The sequence below is a fragment of the Apus apus genome, chromosome 4 (assembly GCF_020740795.1).
Source record: "Apus apus isolate bApuApu2 chromosome 4, bApuApu2.pri.cur, whole genome shotgun sequence".
Taxonomy (NCBI): domain Eukaryota; kingdom Metazoa; phylum Chordata; class Aves; order Apodiformes; family Apodidae; genus Apus; species Apus apus.
Window position 1 is genome coordinate 14,874,794 of NC_067285.1, and position 22,064 is coordinate 14,896,857.

Consider the following 22,064-nt stretch of genomic DNA (forward strand, 5'->3'; position numbering starts at 1 on the left):
TGCTGAGAAGGCAACAGGGTTGGCTCCTGCCCTGGTGCTCAGCAGGATGACAGGTGCTCCACAAACTGTACCTCAAGAAGACAGTGGGCAGGCACGGAGGGGCCTGAGAGGCCCCCCTCCCCCCAGCCTCTGTTCTGCTCCAGGGGTACGTGGCTGGGCAATGAGCCAATAAGAACTGTGAAACAGGGGGAGCCCAGCCCTCCCAAGAGCAGGCAAGCCTCAAGAACAGCCCTGAGAGCAGGGGAACAGGCAGCTTGGGGGTGAGCTTGGCCCCAAATGCAGTACTGTGGCTTGGCAGGACAAATTCCTACCCAGGAGGATGGGGCAAAGGCCCTGCTATGGTTCAGTGCTCCTTGAACCAGCCCCAGCGAGCAGCAGAGTGACAAGGGGCTGCCAAAGCGCCTCAGGCCTGGCCCCATGCCCAGTCGTGCCCTGGGGGTTTGCACATGCATTGAGCCCAAATGTGTCTGGCAAACACTTGAGCTGCTTTGGCTGTACCCACTGTTCACAACTGAGCTGGGTCCCACGACTGACTGGTGTCTGGGGAGGCTGCGTACAGGGAAGGGAATGAGGGATGCATCACCCCACGGCCTGCACCACCCCCTGCATCTGCGGGTGAAGAAAAAGGGGTATGCACCCTGGGTCACTCCTCCATGCAGGTTTGGCTACACCTTTTTGTTCTCCAGCTAAAGCCCATTGGTGATGCCAAACCAAAGCTATAAATCCTGCTTTGGAAAAGCACTTTTCAGCAAGGTGGTGATTTGCCAACAACCTCACAGCCTCGCTCTCTGCCTGCCCTTGGAGGCTGCTGGGTGCCAGGGAAGCTTGTGAGGAGTGGGAAGGCAGGTAGCTGTAGCCTTGGCCAGGCTGGAGGATGGGAAAGCTGCTGGTGGCTGCCTGCAGGCACAGCTGATGGCACACAGACACCAACAAAGCAGCCCAAGCACCAGGATCACCGACACTCCTGCTTTAATCCCGTCCCTGAGGGAGGTGGATGGAGTCAGTTCAGAGCAGGGGGATGCGGGAGGGCTCCCAGAGGTGCCGGGCCAAGTCACAGGCCTGCTGGACCACGAGCTCAGAGGGAATGATGCCCAGGTGCACAGTCAGCAGCTCGTAGCACTTCACTACCTCTGCCTGGTGGTTCTTGCTGTAGTAACGCAGTAGCTTCCTGCAGAGGAGAAGACAGGGGGCTTGGCAGGTACAGCACAACCTGGCATCCCCTTTCTAACCACCCGACCCCTAGCAAGTCCCTGGCAAGAACACAGTGCCCATCTGCCACCTGAACGATGGTACCAGGCTGGGGAGACAGGCTGTTGCCACCCTGGTGACACCACAGCACTATTACCACCCTGCAGCAATGTCCCAACAACAACAGCATCATTCATGGGGACAGCACAGCCCTGTGCCAAACCGCAGGGCTGGGTACTGCTCACCTGTAGTAGTCTCCTGCCAGCATTCCAATAGGAGGAGAATCATCTGAGAGAACCGGCACCTCCATCACCTCCAGCTTGTAGCCCTGGGGAGAGATGACAGCAGAGGACCGGAACAAGGAGGAGACTGCTGAGGAGCCAGAGCCACCTGTGCCTACAGCTTGCTCCCCACCCTCAGAAGGTGCTGGGGGAGAGGGGCTCAGCCTCTTCCTGGCCCCACGTACCAGCTCATTCTCAAACCAGAGGAAGTAGGAACAGCAGTAGTCGCCATCCTGCAGCACAAGTGTCGTGTAGCCCTTCTGTAGGTATCGCCGGGCCAATGCAACCAGGGACCAGACCTGAGGGACAAGGAGAACCTGAAGCCTGAGCAGAAAAACTTTCAACCATCACCCCCTCCTGTGGTTCCCATACTACCCCCAGCCCCACGAGAAGTACCTTCCTCTTGATGAAGGCAGCCAAGGGGCCCTTGCCCAGCTCCGAGCTGGACTTCTCTGTCACACTCAATGATGGTGCCATCATCTGCCCAGTCGTGCGGTCCACATAGACAAAGTGCACAAGGCCAGGAAAGTCCTCCAGGTATGTGCGCTGGGTTAAGGGTGTCCAACAACTTTGATGCCCTTCCAGGACAGCCCCTGAGCCTTGGAGAAACTGCCCCACCACACTCCTCCCCAAGAGCCTGGTGCTGAGGGGACAGGGGTCACCCCCCTCCCAACTCTACTACATCCCAGGGACCTCTCTTTGCTGGGTTGGGCTCCCAGCTGCGCAGGGACGGGTATGACACCATGGTGATATTGCGCCTGCTCTTCACCAGTAGAAAGTCCCGCCAGTCCAGCAGCTTCTCCCTGCCAAGAAGAGGCTCAGTGAGAGGCCAGGATTCCCCAAGCCATCCAAGTGCAGCTGGATGTGGAGCAGCCCCCCGGGGATGCCAGCCACCCCCAGGCACTCACCTCATCAGCTTCTGGGCACGGTCCCGCAGCGCTTGGGACAGGCTATGGCTGGTGGAGGCCAGGAAGAGCTGGCGGTACACGGAGAAGAGCTGCCGCTTCACATTGGCCACTGCCTGCAGCATCCTGAGCCAGGAGATACAGTGCCAAGTTTTGTCCCTCAGTCCCCAGTACTGCAGGGACAGCCATGCCATCCCTCAGGCTGGGAAAGATTCCCGCCTGCTCATGAGACTTTCTCTGGCCATGCTGTACTCACTCCGAGGAGCTTGCAGGCTCGCTCCGGGAGAATATCTTGTTCTTCAAGTCCACCCAGGCATTCTGCAGCTAGAGAGAGACAGGGCTCAGTGTTCAGCTGTAGCGACAGAGGTACAGGGTTCTTGTGTCCCCATTCCCACCTGGATGTCCTGACCACTCAGCTTCTTCACAAACTTGTCCATGCGCTGCCGCAGCTCAGCCAGAAATGGGTAGGAGCGTGGGGCTCCTGCTTCTGGCCCCTCTTCGAGCTTCCTCTCCAGCACCAAGAAACCATCCAGCAGCTGGTATAAAGTAACAGCCACCTGGGTTGTGGCACCCTGCCAGGGAGGGGAGAGGTGGGTCAGCCAGAACCCAGCCCACTGTCACTTCTCTCACCTTAGAGGCAGCTCACCTTGGTCAGGAGGACAAGGGAGATGCCCGGCCAGAGCGGGAGGCAGTGCATGGTGTGTGGCAGCAAGGGGCAGTAACCTTCACGCAGGTTGGCATCCAGAAAGATCCTTCTGGGATTTGAAGCTTCAGGGACCAAAGACTCCAAGGTCTGCAGCAAGTCCTCTGCCATCTGGGGAGAGAGGGGAGACACTCAGCCACCGGCAGGGTCAAGACAGCCTGCACCAACCCGGGACACTCTGGAAGGACAAAGCAATGTCCCAAAAGCTGCACCCAGGCACAACTGAACTGATAGAGCAGGAGGGGACATGTGGCAAAAGATCAGCAGCAAGTGAAGTGCCAAGGGACCCCAAAAGAGCAGCAGATAGAGGGGAAGCTGCCTGCAAATACACAGGTTGCAAACACCTTGCACCAAGGTTAGGATTTCCTTGGAGAGAGTGTGTGAGGCTCTACAGCACCTGGTGGGGAAGCAGCCCAGAAAGGCCAGAGGCAGCAGAGGGAGACACCAGCCTGCTCTGAGGCAGCCCTGGTACCTCTGTGCCCACAGCTCTGGATCTGGAGACCATAAGCAATGTCCCAGAGAATGGTCAGAGCCATCACAGTCATGCACAAGATGGGGGAAGCAGGGCACAGAGCCAGCCATAGAGCCTGGGGCACCCACAGCTGCACAGCAAGGGATGAGTTACAAGGACTGGAAACCACAAAGAGCACCAGGACAGGCTGAGGAGGTGGAGAGTCAAGAGGCACTGCAGGACACCTTGCTCACCTGGACTTCTGCAGCATCTGCCTCACCAGCAGTCAGCATCTCAGCGTCCTCCAACCAGCTCTCGCTGCCTGCAGGGAGCACAGCAGGTCACCCTCCCCGCCAGTGTCCCCCACAGCCCCGGAGCCTCCGCAGGGCTGGGGGGCATGGGGCAGGGCTGCTGCCAGCCGGGCACTCACCTGTGCTGTCCCTGCCTGGTGAGGGCTTGGGCGTGTAGTAAACCTCAGGCACCGAGAGATCATCTGTGTCCTGCTGGCAAAACCAGCTGGGTCAGCGACAGGAGCAATGCAGGCAGCCCAGCCACTGTCCCACCCTGCAGCTCCCGATCCCAGGGACTCACCTGGTCATCTGAGTCCTTCTCTGCAGCTCCATGGGAGCTAGGGCTACTCACAGGGATGCTCTCACTTCTCTTGGGTCCCTGGGGGAGCATATTCTCTGGTGCAGACTTCCAAAAAAAGGGAAAAAAATTAAGGCCTGGCCACCAAGGCATCACCCTGAGGGGGAACCTCAACTTGCTGCCACCCATGCCCAGCCCTGGAGCACCTGGAGACTGAGCTCTTCCTCGGCACTCTGGCTGGGGTACATGTCCTGCACCAGGAGGATGAGGACGAGCAGGTCAGCAGGCCGGATGGAGCTGGTGTTGCGGCTAAAGCCAGAGAAGGGACAGGTCAGCTGGGAGGGTGAGTGGCTGCCCCAGGGAGCATGGTGGGGCCAGGTGTACCTGGAGTAGAAGGCCAGCAGCTTGGTGTGCACCAGAAGGAAGGCATGGGCCACCTCGTCCCCACCACGCTCTGGACTGGTATTGATGTACTGCACCACCTCCCGCTCCAGGAATTCAATGCACTGCTCGCACAGCTGAGGGTGAATCAGCCTCTCCACGGCCTGGGGGGCAGGAAGGGAGAATGGCTGCTGAGCCCCCCCACACAGAGCCAAGCAGCCCAGGAGCTGCCCCGTACATCCAAGCACTGCTGCTCTGGAGAGCTGCCCCAAAGAGACTTTCCCACAACCCAAGACTCCACAAAGCCTCCCACCCCTGAGACGCCCTGAAGGCAAGGGACACCTGGGGACACAGCACCTCCACTGCAAAGCTCTGGTCCTCCTCCCGCAGATGGATGTAGGTCTCCAGCAGGCCCCGCAGCAGGCTCCAGACACGCTCCCGCTGCTCCCAATCAGCCGGCCGCAACCTGCAGCAGCCACAGAGCGTGAGCTGAGAGCTGGCCGGCCATCCCCTCCCAGGGTGGGACAGGCACCCTGAAACCCAGCTGCAGCCCAGCAGGCAGGGCTCCTCCTGCAACGGGGGTGGGGGGTGGTCCCAGCTTGCAGACACCCACTCCCACCTCCCGGGGCTGCATGAAGGCACCATAGGCAGCTGCCCTGGCACCGCGGTGTGCCAACGCATGCCGGCTGGCCGTGCTCACTCACTCCTTGCGGATGAGGTGGGAGTCGAGCATGACGAGGCCGCAATGAGCTTCCACCAAGCGCCGCAGCACGAACAGCGTCCGGCGCAGGTCATCCTCGCTCTCCGTCCCGTCACCGTTCACGGCGATGTACAGGCAGTCCCCGAACTGCAACCGGCAGCGGGGTCAGGTGGGGGCCGGTTGGGGTGTCCCGGTCCCCGGTGCCGGTCCTACCATGTGCAGGACGTGGAGGTGCCGCCCGCGCTCGGTGGCGAAGCAGGTGTAGGTGTCGGCCAGCTTCTCCAGCAGCGCGGCGGAGGAGATGATGAGCGGGGCGAAGAGGGTGTTGAGGCTGTCCTCCAGCGCCGTGCCCTGGGGCACATGCTCCCGGGTCACGAACACGCACACCCCGCACACCCTCCCGGCCCTGCACCCGCGCCGCCCCGTCCCGTCCCACCTGCCCGCCGTGGGGTGCTCGCAGCCGGCGGAGGAAAGCGGCATCGGCCCAATAGAAGAGCAGCTCAGCCGCGGTGCTGGCGATCAGGACGCACCGCATGGTGCGGCGGCTGCGGGGGACGCGGGGGCTGCGTGGGCACCGGGACCGCGCGGCTCCACCCGCCCCGCGCCGCTTCCTGCTCCGCCGCGCGTGACCGCCGCGCCCACGCGCGTAGCGCCCCCAGCGGCCCGGCGCGGCACTGCGGGCGGCACCCCGGCCCCGGCCCCGGTAACGCCCCGTTCCTGGCCCGTGACGGACAGAAGACGCCGGCGCAGTTGACAGCCCGACTTTATTACACCTCCGGTAGCGCCTCGGCGCGTCCCGGCTGCTCGTGCCCGCGACACCGCTCCTCTGCCGAGCAGGATACACGCACGGCCCGGCCGCCGCCGCTCCCCGACCGGGGGGAGACCGGGGCTGCCCCGCCTCCCGCCGCTCCACTCCGCTCCGGGCCGTGTAATTTAATTACCGACATTTCCAGCTGCGGTTCCCCGAGCCCCGCCCGCCTGGGGCGGACCCCGGAGCCCCTTCTCCTGGCCCGCCCTGCCCGCAGCATCCCGGTGCCGGTCCCGGCCGGGCTGGCGGCAGCAGAGGGAGCTGCTTCCATGCGCTTTCTGCGCCGGGCTGCCCGCGTCCTCCGCCGCCCGGGAAGGGGCAGAGGAAAGGGGGACCCGGCTGCTGGAGGGAGACAGCGGGATTAGGGGTCTGGCCAGGTTGCCCATCCCGGGCTGTACCAGGGCTCAGCACCCTCGCCCTCCCCAGCAGACGGTGGGCACCGGACCCCAGGCCCCTCTCACAGTGTGCGGACAGATCGTGGCAGGCCACGCAAATCTGCAGTCGCACCGCTCCAGCGGGATGGTGGCCAGGGCCAAGCGGAGCTCTGCGGCCGCAGGGCAAGAGAGTGTCCCAAGGCAGAGGGTGCGAGAACAAGGGCATGGCGTGGTGCCCACCCGACATGGCCCTGCTGTGAGGCTGTGCAGGCTGCCAAGGAGGCAGCGTGTCCTCGGGAGTGCACGGGGGCAGGAGCGGGGCCGGCAGGTCCGTTCAGGGCCATGGGCTATCGGTACCGGCAGGCCAGCGCATTCACGTTCTTCACCACGTAGAAGCTCATGGTCAGCGGGGGGATGACCAGAGTGCGACCGGCCCTCAGCGGGCGAGGCTTTAGTTCGGGGAGGGTCGCGTCGTCCACCATGGCCAGCGGCTGCCCATTGAGCTGGACTGACCTGTGGGACCAGGAGAGGGTCAGGGCGGTGGCATCGAGGATGGGGGTTTGGAGGCAGCCCCAGCCACCAGAATAGCACTTACTTGGAGTGGAGCCCATCCTTGCCATAGGGCTGCAGCAGGTACTGGTGAACAATCTTATCCCGCAGCGTCCCTGCCAGCTTGATTTTTTTCCGTGAGCGATGCAGGTTGATGATGTAAAGGGTGATGGACCCCCGGACATAGTTATGGCTGCAAAGGGGAGAGTAGGAGCTGAGGGGTGCATTGGAATGTACCCCAAGAGCATCACCTTTGAGAAGAGGTTTGGAGGTCCCTGCAAGAACCAGCCTCATGCAGTCATCTGGAGGGGACATAACCACCCTGGCTGCCCCTCCACAGGGGGATGCAGCCTCCCCATCACAAAGCCCAGTTCTGCTATAACACCTTCCCGATCTCCCTCTCCCCTCCTCAGCCTGGGGTGGCACAGCTCAAGGGGGTGCCATGCTGGAGCTGGGTGGTGGTCACCTGGCAGCCCCCCCAAAGCCTTGTAAGTAGGAGGCTGAGAATGGAGGAGAGTTCTGTGCGTGAGTGGCGTCTGCCCCCACCGCCCCGGGCACCTAACTGACAGGTCCAGACACTGATCCTCTGTCCCTGCCTAATCAGGCAGCCCCAAACAAAGGCTATAAAGCACTTTGCACCTGTCAGTTACTGGACAAGGTTTCCTACCGAGCTGGAGGCATGTTGAAAGCATCTGGACTGTGTAAAGAAACAGCCTCTCCTCCTCCACAATAGCAACTTGTGTCTGCGGAGGAGGTGGACGCCCCCCCCCGGCTCACCGGGGTGCTTTCAAAGACCTTATCAGCGAAACAATAACCAGGACGGGCTCCCCAGCAGCGCGGCCCATCGGGTAACCCGACCGACCAGGGGGCCCTCCTGTGAAATCCACTCCCTTGATCTCTGCTGCCGGGGCTGCCTGCCGGCCACCGCGCTGGCCCCGGCCAGTCCCGTTCCCAGGCGTGAGCTTGCCATGACTTTCATCAGAGGCATCTCCACTGCTGCAGCAGTCAGAGCAGCACCCAGGTGTGTCCCCTAGGAAGCCAACCTGCCCTTCTGGAGCCAAACCCTGGGCTCCTGCCCCAGCATGTTCTCAGTGTTCCCCATCCCCAGGACCCCTGTGGGTCCCGCTTATCCCACCACTGCAGCCCCCTGCCTCCCTTGCTTACTTGTGGTAACTGGTGCAGTGGGCGTAAATGCGGAGCTTGTCACGAATGACTCTGCCTGGCCGGGGTTTCCTCTGGAGACCAGCCACGTGGATAGCCAGGACCTTGGGACCGATCAGGCGCTTGTAGAGGAGGGACAGCCAGTAGTCCTGGAGGGCAGAGGGGACAGTCACCAGCAAAACAGTCCCCCCAGCTCATAGCAGGAATGAGCAGGAGAGACTGATAGCTTACAGCCTAGCAAAATTTTGGCTTTTGGGTGAAAATGATGTGTGCCAGATGTCTGCCTTGGGGTGACCTTTTATTGTGCAGCCCAAGCCAAAATGGCATTGCTGTTTCCAGCAAAGAGATTAAGGGAAGAATACATTGCTCTGCCTGCACTGAGAGACACTGATACTCTCTAAAGGAGCTCAGCTTTTGGCCAGGCTGTGGAGCTTGGGAAACAGCATAGATGCTCACACACCTTCCCACAGACCTGCACATAGCCATTCTATGGATCTGTGCCCTAGCTCCAGCTGAGGCATGTGAGATGGTGGTGTCCCTGGAGCAGGCAGGTCACCCTTCACACCACTCTGTACACAGGCCTGGGGCACACCAGAGCTCTCCCATGATCTCCAGTTCTGTTCATGGCATGCTGGCTTAAGTAACTACTGAGGGTGCTCCACCTCTCAGAGGTATTTCTCCCATTTTAAAGCCTCCCATGGAGTTAAGCACCCATAAACATAGCACAGGGAAGCCAAGCACTCAAGGAGTAGGAAATGTTCAGCCCCTGCACACATGCACTAATGATGTAGCCTTTAATTACGTCACCACATACTACTTTTTCCCGCAGGGCACGGCCTCGCTCGGCACACAGGATGGGCCCCAAGCCCCTGGGAGGGAGGCGAGGCTGTGCAGTGACGGAGGCCACTGCCGGCAGGGCCCCCCCCCTCATCCGCTGCAGAAGCTGGGAGGTGTGCAGTAAATGAAGCAGGGTTGTGGGAAGAGAAAGGGCAGTTTCAGACAACCGCCTGCTGTTCTGCAGGTTGGGGCTCTGGTCCCACTGCTGCTCTCAGCACCCTGGGTGATGCCCCGGAGATGGAGCCTCTTATGCCGCTTCTCTTAGTGCTGCCTGTGGGTGTGCTGGGCACCAGCTGGGTGCTTGGGCAGCTTTGCACACACAAGCATTCTGGATAAACATTCTCTGTGTAATCCAGACTCACCACCCCAGGGGGAGCATAAGCCCCAGAGCAATTTGGATGATACTTCCAACTTTTCAGCAATGTTAGACACCCAGCAGCAATAATCGCACTGGCACTAGAGACTGCTCTGCTTGGCAGTGTCTGATCTTCACAGTAAGAAGGACCCACGCTGATACAGAGCACCCATTGCTCTGTGCACTGCCTGGGGAGGCACAAGGAAAGCCCTGCATAGCCACGATAAGTGTCAGGAGGGATCTGCCACCCCAGAGGGGCATGGAAGGGGGGAATGGAGTCTCCAGGACCCCAGGCTATAGGGCAGGATGAGCAGGTGGAAGTGCAGATCCCTCACACAGGTAAAGGTATCTATCCTGTGGGTGGGAAGCCCTTACACAGCCCCAAATTAACGCATTTTGGATGACGAGGCCAGCAGATGAAGCTGACAGCAATGCTGCAACAGCAACCAACATGAGGCAAATACCCACCAAATATAGATGAGGCTGCAAGTCCCCATCCTCTCTCCAGCCCAGCTCAGCAAATACTGACCAGTTCTAGCAGTGCTGGAATGGCCTGCTAAAGGGCAATCCAAACCCACTTCCCACTTTCTGGGTAAGCTTTTGCCACAGTACTGAAGGAAAAGCTCTCCTCTTACTGTTCCCAGCCAAAACCACGGGGCTTTGTGCCACACCAGCCTGGAAACTGCTTTTTCTGCAAACCCTGGACCCCAGAGTAGATGCAACAGGTGGCAGAAGCAGTGCCTGGCACACTGCTGGCTCCCCAGTGAGCCACACTTACTAGCAGGCATCATTAGATGAGTAATTACTTGAATTTACAGCAAGGCCAAAGGTGAGCACACATTGTAGTGTTAAGCCTCACAGTCATGAGTTAAAAATAAATGAGACCAGTACTCCAAGCTACCTATCAGTTTAGGACTTTCTTTCTAGCAGCTGGCTTGGGGTTTCTCACCTTCTCCCCATATTTCCAATGATTGAAATGGAAATGGCTTTCACCCACAACTTATGGGAGCGATAGAGGCCAGAGACTTTGTAGTCACCTCCAAATTTCCATATGGGTCTCAAGAGCTGTTTTGCAATGACCTTGTTGTGAGGCACCAGCAGCTCCAGCCTCCGGCTGAGCACTGGCCCCTCCAGGCAGGGTGGTCCCTGGGGGTTTGCTGCTTTGACACCAGTGTCTCTCCACTCTCAAGGCTCAGCAGCAGCAACGTTTGCAATGTGGGAGTGTAGGGAGCTACCAGATCCCACTACCTGCCCCAGTTGCTGCCAAAACTCTCTTCTCAGCATATGTTCTTCCCAAGGGTGTTCTGACAAACCCTGCTCCCCTGCAGAGCTGGGAGAGCTGAGCCCTGGGCTCCTGCCATGGTGGCTTACAGGTAAAGCTATGCTATTCAGTGGCAGCGAGGGTGCCACATCTCCGAGGCTGGGCACAGGGAGAGGTGCTTGTCTCTCTGGGAAGCATTGACCATATTGTGTGAGCTTCTGATCCAGCTAAGGCTACACACCTTTTCTGAGAAACAACGTGCAGATGCCACGAGGTAAGAGAGCAGTGATGCAGCCTGAGATGTTCTGCAAAGCATGAGATGAGCAGAGCCGAGTGTAAAGTATTTTGGCACAGGCAATGCTCCTGGGGCAGCGTGGGGACTGACCTGTCCCTCCAGCATCTGCAGGAGGTGAGGGGAGAGCAGTGATTTTACCTACCTTGCCTTCCTGGCTAGGCTAGCTCCAAAGTCTCCATTTTGAGAAGGATATGGAAATACCAAAGAGAGTTCGAAGGAGGACCAGAAAAACAACCCAGGGCTGGAAAAGGATCCTTCAGCATCGGCCTTGAGGCACCCCATGTCTTCAGCTTACTGCAGGGAAGCACTGAAGACAGCTGCAGCTTTTCGCATCATTGCAAGCTCACTTGCAGCAGGGGCCAAAATCATGTTACTTGCAATAAATTACGAGGAGCTGGTGACACCAAGCATTTGAGTGATGAATTACACACACACCTAGCATGATAGGATCAAACCCGCCAGATTTGAGTACTTCCTCCAGCTGGGCTAGTGCTCTGGGGCTATTCCTACCACTGGCATGAGTGAACACCAGATAAAATCACACTGGGGCTGCTGGGCACCTGGAGCTACTGGTTCCTGTTCAAGGGGTGACCAGCTTGGGAACCAGCTGCTGTTGAAACCCAGCTTGGCTGCAGCTGGGGTAGTTTTTCCACTGATCAGTGACCTGTCACCTCTCCCATATAGCAAACCCTGTGCAAGCACTGCTCTGAGGCTAACAGTGCCCATATGCCCCTTGCAAAGAAGAGCACCCACCTTGCAGCACGGTGCCAGGCATCCCATCGGAGGCAGCCCTGGCAATCCCCAGGGAGATGCGCGGCTCTGACCAGTGCAACTGCAGAAAGGATTTGGCTTATGGAGTCACAGAGGGCTCCTGTTGTGAGGGCTGAGCCAGCAATACAGCTTTAGCAGTGGAGGAGGAATAACAGACAGGAATTTGGTCTGCTATTAGTCCCCTGGGAATTGAGGGAGTTTTCTTGCTTTAGTTACTTTGCAGACCCATTAAGCAGTGCTGCCACTGCAGAGCTGCAGGTGAGGAGCCCCTGAAGGCAAGAGCTGTTCTGTACCTCAGGAGTTCTCCTGGCCAGGATCCCTGATTTATGGGCAGGAAGGGTGCCTGTCTCAAGGGAGCTCAGGCCAGCCACATCTGAGCACCACGGGGCCAGTGAAGACCTACAAGCCATTAGATGAGGAAAGCCCAGAGGGTCCCACTTGATCTTGTTGAACATTTTAATTCATTGCAGGAGCTTTTTGAGACTTCAGCTTTTCAAAACAAGGCTGATTAGGCAGAACTTCAGGCAGACCTATTAACCAGACCCTCTGTCTCCAGAGCCATTAGGAAGAGCACAGGAGTGTATCCCCATGCTCTCTCCTAGAGGCAGCAAAGCAGCTTTACAACCCACTTGAGTTCGTTCAGCTCCATGTTCACCACATGTGAGAAGACATTGCCATAACCAGTAAACTGCAGTAACAAAGCCTAGCCCTTCTGTCTCCTGGGGCTGTAACAGCCAAAAGCAACCAAATTTCAAATGAGCAGGCTGCCAGCCCCATGGTGCACAGCCTACTCTGGCTGGGCTGCCAGGGCATGACTCTGTCACCGGCAGCATCAGCTGGCTGCTGCCCGCCCTTCTCCTGTTCCTCTTGTGTCTTCCCTCTTCTGAAGCTGCCCAAGCTCTTCCTCCATCCCTCAGGTATGCCCGAGTTCTAACAGCCTTTGATAGAATGCTACATTTCTGCATCTTCATCTGCATTTTTTCATAGTCCAAGCAACCTGTGTGGAGATACGGGCTGGCTGCTCTGCCTTCCTGTACACCACGGGACAGAGCACTTCACTCTTTGAAACCTCTGTTGAGCATGATGGCTAGTTTTTGGCAAAAAAATCTTCCAGAGAAGTAGTGATTGTGGTTGTGAGGGCTTGGAGGGTTGGAAAAGCTGCTACTTCCCAGCGTGTCTGTTCCAGCAGTTGAACATCCACACTAACAATCCCACTATTTATTTTCAGCTTGAATTTGTCTCGCTTCAGCTTCCAATCAGTGGTTCTTGTTCTTTCTTTTTCTGTTAGATTAAAGAGATCCTCAGCATCCAAAGCTTTCTCCCTGTGGAGGTCTGTACATCCTGTTCAAGCCACGGCTGGCCATTCCTTCAGCAAGGCTGGACTGGTGTTGCTTTTAACATGATCCCTGAGTTTTATGGGCTTCTTCGACTGAGCAACACAGGGGACATACCAGAGAAGGTCTATGAATGGGGAACAACACTCCTCCTAACCCCATATGAGGGGGCTTCAGGTGGATGGGGCCACCAGGAGACAGCATCATCAGCATGGGAGGCCAGACCTTCGTTTTGACCCAGGCACCTGCACCTGTGAAAGAACTGGCCAATGTTGCCCAATTTCTTTCTTGAATTGCTTTCCCTGAAGGTGCCTGCTCACCAGTCTCCTGAAGCTGCTGACATGTTTCTTTGGGCATCCCTTGCCTTCACTGTGCTGATCCTCTTCCTTCCTGCTCTAACGGCTGTGAAAACCTCATCTCACACCACTCTTTCCTGCCTTGCCTTCCTCCTTCACATCTTCCCAACAGCTTTCTCCACTGGCAAGTAGTCTGCGGCTGAAGTACACAATGAGGGGGCTGCCAGTTCTACTCCTCAGTGCCTTTGGCCAAGGAGGGAGAGAAGAGGCAGGCAGGGCAAGGGAGGGCAATGGGACATGAGCCAGCACTGAAGTAGCTCTGCAGAGCAGGAGCGTTGCTGCCATGGCTGTGTTGTGCACCCTGTGCGCTTCTGGGGGCTTATGGCAGGCTGGCTCGTGGTTTGAGAAAGGAAACCAGGTCACATTTTGCAACAAATCTGTAGTAAGTCCCAAAGCACAGCAGGTGGGGGACAGCCAGGAGAGTGACTCCTGATCCCAAATAACCTGCTAATATTCATGCAGCCATGGGCTCTGAGAGCACCACTGGTGCTAGCAACATCACAAGCTCTGTGTTTGGGTTGAGCACCAGCCACTCGCCTGACAGCTGGGGTCTCCCCTGGAAGCACAACCTGCCATGTCTCTGATGAGCATCACATCTTCCCAGCCTTCAAGCCACTGTACCCTTTGTTCAACCCCTCCCTCTTGTCTCTCTCTTCTGCTCTTTTTCTCCATCCTGGAGAAAGGCCAAACACAGACATTAAGGCAAAATCACTGCTGTGGGAGCAGCAGCTACAGGAATTGCTGGCAGGCACTGATGGCATCAAGGGGACAGGCTGCCCACATGTCAGGAAAGTGGCACGTGGGAAGAGTCCCCTGCCTACTGCTGCCCTTCCCAAGCTGGGCCCCAGCCAGTGGCCTCCACCTTCCTGGAGAGCTGAGCAGATGGAGGAACAGCCAAACCTCTCTTTTGTCATCACCTCTCCCTAACAGGGTCCAGGCGATGGAGGCTGCAGGAAGGGAGCGGAGCTGTCGGATCAGAGGGCTTGGAAACCAAATGAGACTTCTTTGCTGTTTTCTGTTCTTCTGCTGCTTTTCATTATAACGCTACTTCCTTCTGCTCCTGCCTTGGGAAGGATCTTGGTGTCCCACCTCCTCCACAGCCCCAGGATGGTTCTGTCACCAAGGCTGGCAGGTCTGTCACTAGAATGGTGCCTCTGGGAGATGTGGGCAATGGCTGTGTCCATCCTTCCAAGTACCAAACTCTGTTGCCTGTCCCAGCTGGACCATGTCTCTACCCCAGTCTAGGATACAGGAGGATCAGCCTGGCTCCAGGTCTGCACATGTCCCACAGCTCTGGTGGGTGGGTGCCAGAGCTGCTAGCTGCCACACAGCTCTCATGCATTTGAGACTCCAAGTGTATGCACTTCAGAGATGGTTTTTATAGTGCACTAAGAGGGAAAGGCCCTTTAACCCACTGTGACAGCAAGCAGAGCTTAGGTGCTTTAAATCTGTCTCTTTGTTGACAGATGAAACAAGCCTCAGAGCAGACTTGCAAGTCTCCAGAAGCAGCTCTTGGAAGGCTGAATGCAGCAAGGGTGCAGAGAGCAGAGGATGCTGCAGTCCTCAAGATATGGTATGATCATGGTTCAAAGGACAAGGCAGTGGAGACAATGCCCTGCTCAGACCTGCTTCAGGAGCTCATGTCCAGCCTGGCTGGGAGACTTCTGCAAGGTACCATTTCCACTCTGCCCTTCAGCAGGCCGTTCTCTAGCTTGACACCTCCTGGGAGAGCCTTTCCCACATGCACACAACTGCCTGGGATTTCATTCCTCCTTCCCACAGCCAGAGCAAATGTCCCATACAGGCAGCTCCTGCCTGCCCTCACCTCTCCCATCCCTTCCCCATCTGCAGGCATTGCTCCCACCAGAGCCCATGCTCCAGCTTGTGGGGCAGGTGGGGGTGCCAGACACCCACGCGGCAAATTTATGGTCATCAGGAACAGTTTCCATGTGTGTGCAAGCTCCATTGGACCTGATCCCTCTTCCCACCCGTCATTTCTCCCAGATTTGGGAGCATGCCTCTGCCTCTGGGCAGGGCACACTGCAACCTGACCTGGCTGCTGTCTCCCCAGCAGCCACCCCAAAGCCAAGGGTCCCTGTTGGGGGGAGCAGAGGTCACAGTCCTACCCTTGGCAGCTCAGCCAGCTGCCTGTGCACCACGTGGTGACTCAGTGCTGGGCGTGCAGATGGGGCTGAATTCCCTTGGCCCCACAGCCAGCTGGCTGGGCTCGGTGGTGGGAGCATGAGTGTTTGCAGCAAAGGGCTCTCTGTACACTTTCTGCTATGGATACTAGGTCTCCTCTTTGCCTCTGGACACTGCCTAGACCAGCAGCCAGGCAGCCACTGGGCAAGTGATGGCAGGGTGGGGATGGGCACAGGCAGACAAGGACCCTGGCCTGGGGAGGGCCCCTTTTGGTGCAGCACAGAGGCAGGAGGCATCATCCAGGGAGACGGCTGGGACAGAATCACAGAATCACTTAGGTTGGAAAAGACCTTTGAGATCATTGAGCCCAACCATTAGCCCTACTCTACCAAGTCCAAAACCTTCAGCTGCAATTAGCATTGCCTCTGGCCAAGTCAGCTCAACTAATGACCACACCAGGGAGCATGTATGTGTGGCAGGCAGGAAGATGGTGGGGGAGCCCACCCCGGCCCATGGCACCTCACTGGTGGGCCTGTGCCTCTGTGCACCTGGTGATGTGGAGGGGCAGTCCAAGGGCATGGCTAACACCATGGGACCCCAAGGGATGCTGGGGATGGCCACAGCCTGACACCAAACCCATTCACACAAGGGCTTTTATGAAAGCTGGGGTAGGAAGGGAACAAATCACTAAGGACAGAGCCAATATGAGCCCAAGGTCCTCCCTTCTCCAGGACAGACAGTAATTTTCTCATTGAGTTCCTCAGTGCCTTTGGGCTAAGCAAAGAAGGTGAAAAATCACCTGCAGCATCCAAGCATCCTACCACAGCCCTGTCAGGCACAGACCTCCACACTGCTGAGATCCTTTCTCAAGGACGCCATCAATTCACAGGCAATATCATACTGTCTTCTACTACCACAGCTGAGCAGGCAGCCCCTGCCATCGCTTTGCCCTGTGATCCCTCTGGGCCTTTCTCACACTGCATATGGAACTTAGAAGCAGAAGAGAAATTTCAGCACCTACTTAACCCAGGAAAACCAAAGATCTCACTGTCTACAGTGTGTAGCAGAGGGTCCAAGAGGAGGCCCAGTTAACAGGAGATGCAAGTCTGTACTTCAGCTTTGGCTTTTCCACAGGGTTTGTGTTGCTCTGGCCCTGCCTAGAAATATGCCCAAGTTTTTCCATGCATAGGTATAACCTTACAGCACTGTGCAGTAAGTGAGCACAAATCACTACCAAGGATAGATAAAAAAGGTGATACCATGGAAGAGCATGGAGAAAGCTCTTTAACATGCTCTAACAATCTGAAGAGAAAGCTCACACTTACCTGGGGGGCTCTCCAATGAAATAAATGTATGGCATGCCTCTGGACTGTTTCAGAGAGATATTAAGGAGAGAGAGATGGAGTAGGTACACTGCTTGCCTGAAATGAGCCTAGAGCTACTAAATGCCAGAGTGGTATTTCGAAGGCACTGGTCTGTGAAGGGTGAATATCAGTGCTGCTCCTGCCTTCCTTTCCTCCGCTCCTCACTCCCACACACATGTACAGATGGGTTGGGATGCAGGCGGGTAGACCAACATACCTGTGAGAAGCTTTATTTGAAGGGCTTCTCAAGCACAAGCCCTGATTATGATATAGCTGGCTGCCCCAATCACTCAGGAAGAAAAAGTGCTCCAATGATACATGGAAAAGTTGTCTTAAAAATAACAAGGCATTAAAATGCTTGAGATCAGGTGCATTAAGGTTAGCAGGAGTATTTCTGTTCCCTAGCCTGATCATGCCCAGACCAGGGAGCTTCTCGTCACCCAGTTTCTCCTAGTTTTGTCCCCATTAGTCCAACAAGAGAAACTTGTTTCCTTGGATCGGCACCTGGAAGCAGGCTCAGAGAGCTGGCCTTGCCTCCCCCTCCACAGCACCTGATCCTTGCACAGAATGCTGATGACACCACCCCTGAGAAGAGGGTAGACAGGCAATTCTGGCTGTCAGGATGGGCACCCAGAGCTGCTCTCTCACAGGTGAAGGACCTAGATGAAGACACAAACGCTCCTTGCAAGGTGCCCTAGAAGCCACAAGATGCTGCTTAGCTCATGAGACAGTTGTGTTCAGAAAGCTCAGCAGAGATCATAGAACCATTCAGGCTGGAAATCCAGGATTTCACATTCAGGAAGTGAGCATCTCCCCAATTTCTCCATCAACCTGCAGCACCCCTTGGCCATACTGCTGCCATTTGAGACCATTTTTGAGAAGCCACCCTGCATTGCACCAGCAAGCCATCACGGCACAAAGATGGGGACGGACCAGCTTAAACATCTGCCTTCAAGGTTTCACTGCATCCTTGCCTGAAAGCAGCTATTCCCAGGTGCTCTTGCATTTCCCACAGAAATGGTCGGAGTTCACAGATTTGTTTTCAAGCCTATGCTAACCCTTAGAAAATGCACAGCAAGCCCCACCAGGCTACCTGGGTTTGTCACCCAGCACCTGCACTCAGAGCGGCCGTGCTCTCTGCCTGCCCCGTGCACTGGTACCCGTGGTGAGCTCACAGCACGGTCCATGGCAGCAGGTACTATCCTGATACACATAGAGCAGGGCAGGGATTTGCCTGCTCCTTCCTCCATGCCTAACAAATCCTCCCAGTACCGCAGTGCCAGAAGGGAGGCAGAAAGAAACCTGGTAATTTAAAAACTACAACTCCCATAGTGGTGCCCACTACACGACTCCCATTTTCTGCCTTCCCTCATCCCCAGATGTGGCACCCACACCACATTATATGAGCTTACTTACACCATTCACTGTAACATGCCCTAAGAGAAACAGTGCTAACAGCAAGACCAGCACGATCTGAGGCGCCCAGCTGAAGGACAGGGATGAGGGCTCCCATGGCAGCAGCACAGTGACAGACTACAAATCCCTTGGTTTTATATGGGAAGCTCTTCAGCACAAGGATGGAGGGCTGTATTTGCATTGTTGCACCGTCCCTGGACCACACAGGAAACTCTCCCTGGACCAGGTAGCTCCCTGGCACCTAATGACATCTCTGTGAAAGGCTCAGCTTCAGCTCAACATCCCAAACCACGCCATCCTCTTATCTGACAAGCAGGTAGGAGCAGTGGCAGGGGAGGAGGTGAAGGTGCAAAGGCGGCTACAAGGGAGCCCTGCCCCGACTCCTGGCTCCCTGAGGAGCTGTGATTCATGCTGTGGTGGTGTGGCCCTTCTGTCAGCAGGCAGCTGCCTCACACCCAGCCCATGTGTGGAAACCCCTTTGTCGTGGCAGCTAATGAGCAGATTGTATTTCACAGCGCCGTGGCCCCGCGCAGGTACAGCCAGCGGCTTTCATCTCCCTGATAGCTCCCACGGGAAAAGAGCTGCTCTGCAGAACAGGTCATGGTCTGGTCTCGCTGGGCTTTTTGGTGTTTGCAGCTTTTAAACCTCCTGTTGGTTTGCACCTGACCGTGGCTCTCAAGGCACAGGAGTGGAGAGAATGGGGATGGGGAAGAACCCACTGGAGTTTGTGCAGGAACATGGAGGTGGGATGTGGGAAATAGATGAACATTGAAACATGTGAGAGAGCAAGGCAACAGCCATGAAATGGGTGGCATCTCACTTACTGGTGGAGTTGTCTTTAAAACAACAGCAAAATCCATTTTAAATACCTCTATTGTGTTTAACAGCCCAGGATTTACTCCTCAAACTCCTTCCCTGGCTTAAATCTTTCTAACTGTATGCCTGCTCTCTGGCTGCTGCCCCTGCTGTGCCAGGAAAGCTGGCCATGAGCCACCCACTGTCCTTGCTGTGCCAGGAGAGCTGGCCGTGGGCCATTTGCAGTCCCTGCTGTGCCAGGAGAGCTGGCCACAGGCCACCCGCTGTCCCTACTGTGCCAGAAGAGCTGGCCTGCACCCATCCAGCCAGGAGCAACCCAGAGGGCCCTGAGGCCCTGGGGATTTGGGGATGGAGGGGAGGTGGCTTGGACAGGGGAATTGGCTTTTCAGAAGAAATTCATCAAACGTTTGCCCCAGGCTCAGATTCATCTCAAACAAAGTTCAGAGGCCCACATGCTGCCTCTGGCCCAGGGCCCCAGAGCTGGCAGGTACACTTGCCAGAGGGGTGTGGGCAGGAGCAGCCTAGGGCGCTCCAGGAGATACCCAGAACAGCAGAGGCAAGGGACAGTGCTCTCCTGCTCACTGGTTTGCTCTCTGGAGCCACCCTGCAGGCCATGCTGGGGGGCTTAGCACAGACCCTGTGTTGGAGACACCTCCTGCCTCCTCCCCTGACCCTCAGGGTGCTGTTGTGGGGATGCTGTTTTCACCAGCTGAGTAAGTAGAGGCAATCAAGACGTGGCTCCCTCAGCCTCTGCCCCCTTGCAGCTGCCCCCCCAAGATCCCAACACAGCATCACAGTGGTAGGGTCGTGCACCTCTCCGGTGCAGATCCCCAGCCCTCTGGCAGTGTCTGCCAGGTCATGCACTCATCAATCCCTTCCATGGGAGATGCAGAGCACCCAGGCCCTCTGCACAGCTCTCCTCTTACAAGGCAGGGTACTTACTAGCTCCACCGCCCAAAGATGAAAAGGAAACCTGCTACTTTTAACAGGATTTTTTGTAGTTTCTTTATCAGCACCATGTGTGCTCAGAGTTCCCCCAGGCATTTTTTAAGAATGAGGGATGCTGTGGGGCACTGGTGAGAACCGCTGCTCCCCGTGAGGCTGAGAATACCCTTCAAGTGCACTTCACCTCAGTTTCTACAGATCTGAAGTTGAGTGCTGAGGCTCCAAGCTGGCTTCTCCTGGGTCCACCCCGTGCCATGCATGGTCCTGCAACACCTCTCCCTCTGGCTCTGCAGTCTACACTGACACTCCTCGATGGCTCCAGCCTCCCTCCCATGCTTCCAACTCTGGGCACTAGATGAAGTTTCAACTACAGACGTAACACTCTCCCATCTGCCTTCAACATGTTGCATCTGACTTGAACTAACGTCTCCTATTAATACTGCAAGAAACAGAATTGGAAAAATTAATTTTCAAGCAGAGTTCAGACAGGCCACAAGGAGAGAAACCTCCTGCAAATGAGTGGGGAGAAGCCAGCACTACTGCGATGTCCCCAGGCAGACCTACCGGCAAGGGGTTGAAGTTCTGGTCCACCAGGTGGTTGTGGCCGTGGTCCAAGAAGGAGTGCCGCACCACCACGTCAATGCCCTGGCTGGCCAGCAAGCCCAGAGTGTTCAGCCACCTGGAGACGGAGGGAGTAGAGTCAGGCCACTGTGGGGGGACTCCTCTGCCCCAGCTGTGCCCACCATGCACACCCCAATGCCATGCCTGAGCCCCTGTGTACACCCCAGTGTTGCAGCCCTGTGCCCAAAGCCTGGGTTGCCCCACAGCCTGCCAGCACCTTGCACCCACTATGTCAGCAGTGGGAGCACTGCAGCAGCCTGTCTCCTCACACCCTCTGGGCAAAGTCTTCAACCCTTGCAGTCTGCTACTGCCCAGATATGCCAGTGCTGTCCCTGCACCTCCCTGCAAAGCCCACAGGATCTTCCTCCATCTTTCATGATCATGGCCAGCTCTGAAGGTGTGAGCTGGGGCTTTTTCAGCAGGATGCCCACACCATTGGGCTGTGCCAGTAGACAAGCCCCAGGAGCCAGGAATGGTTGTGGCTTTGAAGGAGAGAAAATGTTTTCCAGAGCAGAGTCTCACCAAGCCCTTCCCTGGGCAGGTGCCCCTGGAGTGAAGGTGTGCAAGGATGCACGGCTGCAGCCTGAACCAAAAACACAGAGTAGGAGAAAGCCCAGGAGATTTGGAGCTGCTGAGCAAGGAAAGCCTTTCAGGGTGCCAGCCCTAGGTCCTAGGGCTGGCATGCCTGGATCACACCTCCTCTTCCACATCATGCCCTGCTGGCACACTGTGAGTACCTGTGTGAAATCTCCAGTACTCCCCTCCTTGCTCTGCTTCTCTCAGTCTGCCAGAGACTGGGTCACCTACAGGAAAGCAGAGCTGAGGAGGGGTAGTAGGGAAGACATGGAGAAAATATTGGTGCCCAAGTTGCCAGGGTAGTACCACAGGGGAGTACAGGACACAGAGCCCGTGCAGGTGACAGTGCCCTGGCACTGGGAAGCCAGCGTAACTCACAGGAACCCAGCTGCATAGGAATCAGAGAGGTTGTTCATGCCTCCAGCCGAGGTCGCACCGACACCTTCCAGCCAGATCTTCTTCCCTGGTGTGTAGGTGTTCACTACCTACACAGGACACCAAAAGCGACCAAAATTACTCTCATAAACATGTGATTTAAAGCCAAGGCAGACATCTCCTGTGCTACACTCCAGGAAGGTTTAAGGAGACCTTTGGTAACATTGCTCCTGGGCAGTGTGTGCCCAGTGACATGGTCACAAAGTGCCTTCACCATGTCTGAGCAGTGGAAGACTGGTCCTTGCTCTCTCCTGTCACTGCCATATGTCCACTGCCCATCTTCTGGATCTGCTCCAAACATGGTCTTGCAAATTTGCTCTCATGCTCCCAAACCCAGGCCCTGCTCTTTCCCTGCAGTCTCCTCACACTTTCCACCCTGGGGGCTGCTCTCTCTGCTGTGTCACTTCAGCTCTCCACATCCCCATGCACTCTGCCTGCCAGCCACAAGGAG

At 56.7% G+C, this 22,064-nt stretch overlaps 2 protein-coding genes across 4 annotated transcripts in view; both read right to left on the reverse strand.

Annotated features, from left to right (window-relative positions):
• Window positions 1-952: 952 nt before the first annotated feature.
• On the reverse strand, window positions 953-5,817 carry HPS1 (HPS1 biogenesis of lysosomal organelles complex 3 subunit 1). Of its 2 annotated transcripts, none has more exons than XM_051619672.1 (18): window positions 5,634-5,817; window positions 5,411-5,548; window positions 5,202-5,344; window positions 4,855-4,963; window positions 4,501-4,661; window positions 4,323-4,425; window positions 4,120-4,224; window positions 3,959-4,028; window positions 3,783-3,850; window positions 3,021-3,188; window positions 2,770-2,946; window positions 2,631-2,698; window positions 2,378-2,500; window positions 2,212-2,272; window positions 1,866-2,015; window positions 1,655-1,768; window positions 1,434-1,516; window positions 953-1,168 (listed from the first exon to the last, which is right to left on the reverse strand). In XM_051619672.1, exons 1-18 carry the CDS (start codon window positions 5,730-5,732, stop codon window positions 1,006-1,008), a joined length of 2,103 nt encoding a protein of 700 aa, XP_051475632.1. In that variant the 5' UTR covers window positions 5,733-5,817; the 3' UTR covers window positions 953-1,005. The 2 variants fall into 2 exon arrangements, with proteins under 2 accessions (XP_051475632.1, XP_051475631.1); XM_051619671.1 differs by having other exon boundaries at window positions 3,959-4,031.
• A 158-nt stretch (window positions 5,818-5,975) lies between these two features.
• The window catches only part of HPSE2 (heparanase 2 (inactive)), a 109,718-nt gene continuing 93,629 nt past the window's right edge, over window positions 5,976-22,064 (reverse strand). For both annotated transcript variants that reach the window (XM_051618901.1, XM_051618900.1), the window contains 5 exons: window positions 21,557-21,663; window positions 20,546-20,660; window positions 8,093-8,238; window positions 6,975-7,121; window positions 5,976-6,892 (listed from right to left, as the gene is read on the reverse strand). In XM_051618901.1, coding sequence (XP_051474861.1) covers window positions 6,727-6,892; window positions 6,975-7,121; window positions 8,093-8,238; window positions 20,546-20,660; window positions 21,557-21,663 — 681 coding nt within the window. In that variant the 3' untranslated portion in view covers window positions 5,976-6,726. The remainder of the gene's footprint in view (window positions 6,893-6,974; window positions 7,122-8,092; window positions 8,239-20,545; window positions 20,661-21,556; window positions 21,664-22,064) is intronic.